The 2,573-nt window shown below is 36.0% G+C and overlaps 1 protein-coding gene across 1 annotated transcript in view; it reads right to left on the reverse strand.

Annotated features, from left to right (window-relative positions):
- Positions 1–236: 236 nt before the first annotated feature.
- Positions 237–2,573, reverse strand: part of LOC105620008 (probable serine/threonine-protein kinase samkC) — a 106,366-nt gene continuing 104,029 nt past the window's right edge. Inside the window, exon 3 of the mRNA XM_012201518.1 lies at positions 237–307. Coding sequence (XP_012056908.1) covers positions 237–307 — 71 coding nt within the window. The remainder of the gene's footprint in view (positions 308–2,573) is intronic.

A 2,573-nucleotide genomic window follows, 5' to 3' on the forward strand; every position in this document is an offset into this window, starting at 1 on the left:
TCAGATGTACAGATACATGAGAAATTCGTGCGTGCGACGAATGACAAACCGAGCTAGTAGCAGCTGGTTTTCTCGCCGTCGCACGCGACGAGAACATCATGCGAGAGTAAAGGAGGTGTGCCTTCTATCAAAGTGCAGTGGATTGAGTATTCCATATTTTCCGCGCTCGGCCGACCGGAAGACCGGCGGCGGCTCGCCTGTTCGCCCGCCCGACCGGAAGATCCGACAAAAGCGGCTTATTGGCCGAACGTTACCTTGACTGGCTTTCTCTCAGATGTTTTGGCGCCAGGCACATAAGTCGCTAAACCTGCACAAAGGATTATTATGATTTACTGACGAATTTTTGCCGGTCCAGTTTCGCCTATGATGCATCTCACGTGAATTTTTTCGTCACGTCTGCCCGACCTCCGTCGTCTAATGTTTGATGGTCCGCTGATATTTCATTGCGTCAACATGGCCGGCGAAAAGTAATCATTCCTGCATTATTCCGAGCACGCGCCCTTTATCGAGCGAACCTAGGAAATTGTTTATCGATGGTGCGGACATCAAGCGAATAACGACTTAAAGATTACCAGTATCCATTTATTCGATATAGCCCGGAGGAGACGGATTTGTTATTCAAAGTGTGCTCTTGATTGAATGACATTGCTTTTTTTTACATTAGAATGAAATTTTATTCTGCACATTTAGCTGTTAACTGGTACTCGGTTAATATTGTACACGTACGTTTTCTCATAATGAAATATTAGTCCTTAATTCGATTTTTTTCAAAGTTAATCGAAATCCGGTGTAGCATTAAATGTGTTAATTAACTTGGTAATTTAAATTACTTTGTAAGAGCACTAGTAAATAACCAGTCGAGGAATGTTATTAGCTGTTAGGTAATTAAATATTTTTACAAAGTTGATGTATATTCACGCAAATTGAATATATGTATATGCGGTAATAAATGTATGTACGCGCTATAGAATTTATATTTTAGACATTAATGTTATATATACATGTTTAAAACTTAAATATTATTTAAATATAAAAGTTTAAAACTAAAAATAAAGTCTAAAAACTAAAATATTGTTTAAAAATAAAGCTTAAATAGATATTTAAATAGATGTTGAAACTGCTTTATCATATCATTAAAACATTTCGAATTACGAATTTAATTTTCGAGGATTAAATCTCGAGATTAAAAATTTTTTTTTTGAAAAATAATTTTATTCTTAAGAGCAATTTGCAATAGTGAAAACAATAGTGCAATAGTGATAATTGAAATTATCTCGATTGTGCTCTTTTTTCTCTCGACTTAAATTTGTATCCAATTTTCCCTAATAAAAGTAACACTCAGCAAAAAGCAAAATGTGACACGTGAATGACAGGAAGAATTTAACCAGTTAATTGCGCTACGATACTCTAATTAATTTTAATTGTCGAACTTTTTATTTTGTTAACGCTGAAACGTTTTATTATTACTGTATCAAAAAAGAACGAGCGTGTCACTGACTCGTTCTCGAAATTTGTTCTTTGTGACTTTTGGCGAATTAATTATTGGTTTTATATCCGATTATATAGCGGGACAAATCGAGCATGAAATACCGGCGATATCGAAACAGCACTCCCGTGTATAATCGGGATCCGATTATCTTCCAATATTAATCACAATGTTCGGAACCTTTCCACACGGAGAACCATTTTGCAGTAGAACGCATTTGGAGGAAGAAGATATACGATGACATTATAATGGATTAAGATAAAACATGTAATAATATAATAATGGCATTAGTACAGTTATGGTTACGGAAAGCACAAAATGTACTGGGAACTCTTTGTCTAAAATAATATTTGTTTGCAAAAAAAATCAATTTGTAATTACATCTTTCGATATACACAAAGATTCCGTATGTGTTGTGCTGGAAGAAAAAGAAAACCTTAACATTCATCGCGTTTTTTGTGTTTCACTGCTGCTATGGCTCGTTCAGAAATTCTCAGTTGCAAAAATTGTTCAGCGAATAGAGCAAATCGGTCACAATTCGCGATACACAACATTTTTCGCAGTCGTGGTGTTAACGGACATAAAGCGTTCTCCAAAACGTGAAGTGCTGGGGCCTTCAAAGTCTCAAACAAGATCGTCGATGTATTCTTTGCGAGGAGATCATCGAGAGTAAGTATCGCGAAGTTTTCATGCTCACAAAAGCTCGTAAATGTGTGGAGAAATTACAGTAGTACGCCGAAACGACAAAGTGCTCCGAACAGCAAATACATTTGAGAAAACTTTTTTCTAGGAAATTAATTAAAGGCCGAATAACGATAACGAATAAGGATCGATGGTTGACAAAGACATAGCAGAAGAAAGAAATTGAAGGAAAATGTGATGTAAGGTGGATCAATATCTGCATCAATAAATCTTTTTCTTAGTCTCTCTCTTTCTCTCTCTCTCTCTCTCTCTCTCTCTCTCTCTCTCTCTCTCTCTCTCTCTCTCTCTCTCTACTCTCTCTACTACTACTACTACTACTACTACTACTACTACTACTTACTTACTACTTACTTACTTACTTAACTTACTTACTTACTTACTTACT

The sequence above is a fragment of the Atta cephalotes genome (assembly GCF_000143395.1).
Source record: "Atta cephalotes unplaced genomic scaffold scaffold00023, whole genome shotgun sequence".
Classification (NCBI taxonomy): domain Eukaryota; kingdom Metazoa; phylum Arthropoda; class Insecta; order Hymenoptera; family Formicidae; genus Atta; species Atta cephalotes.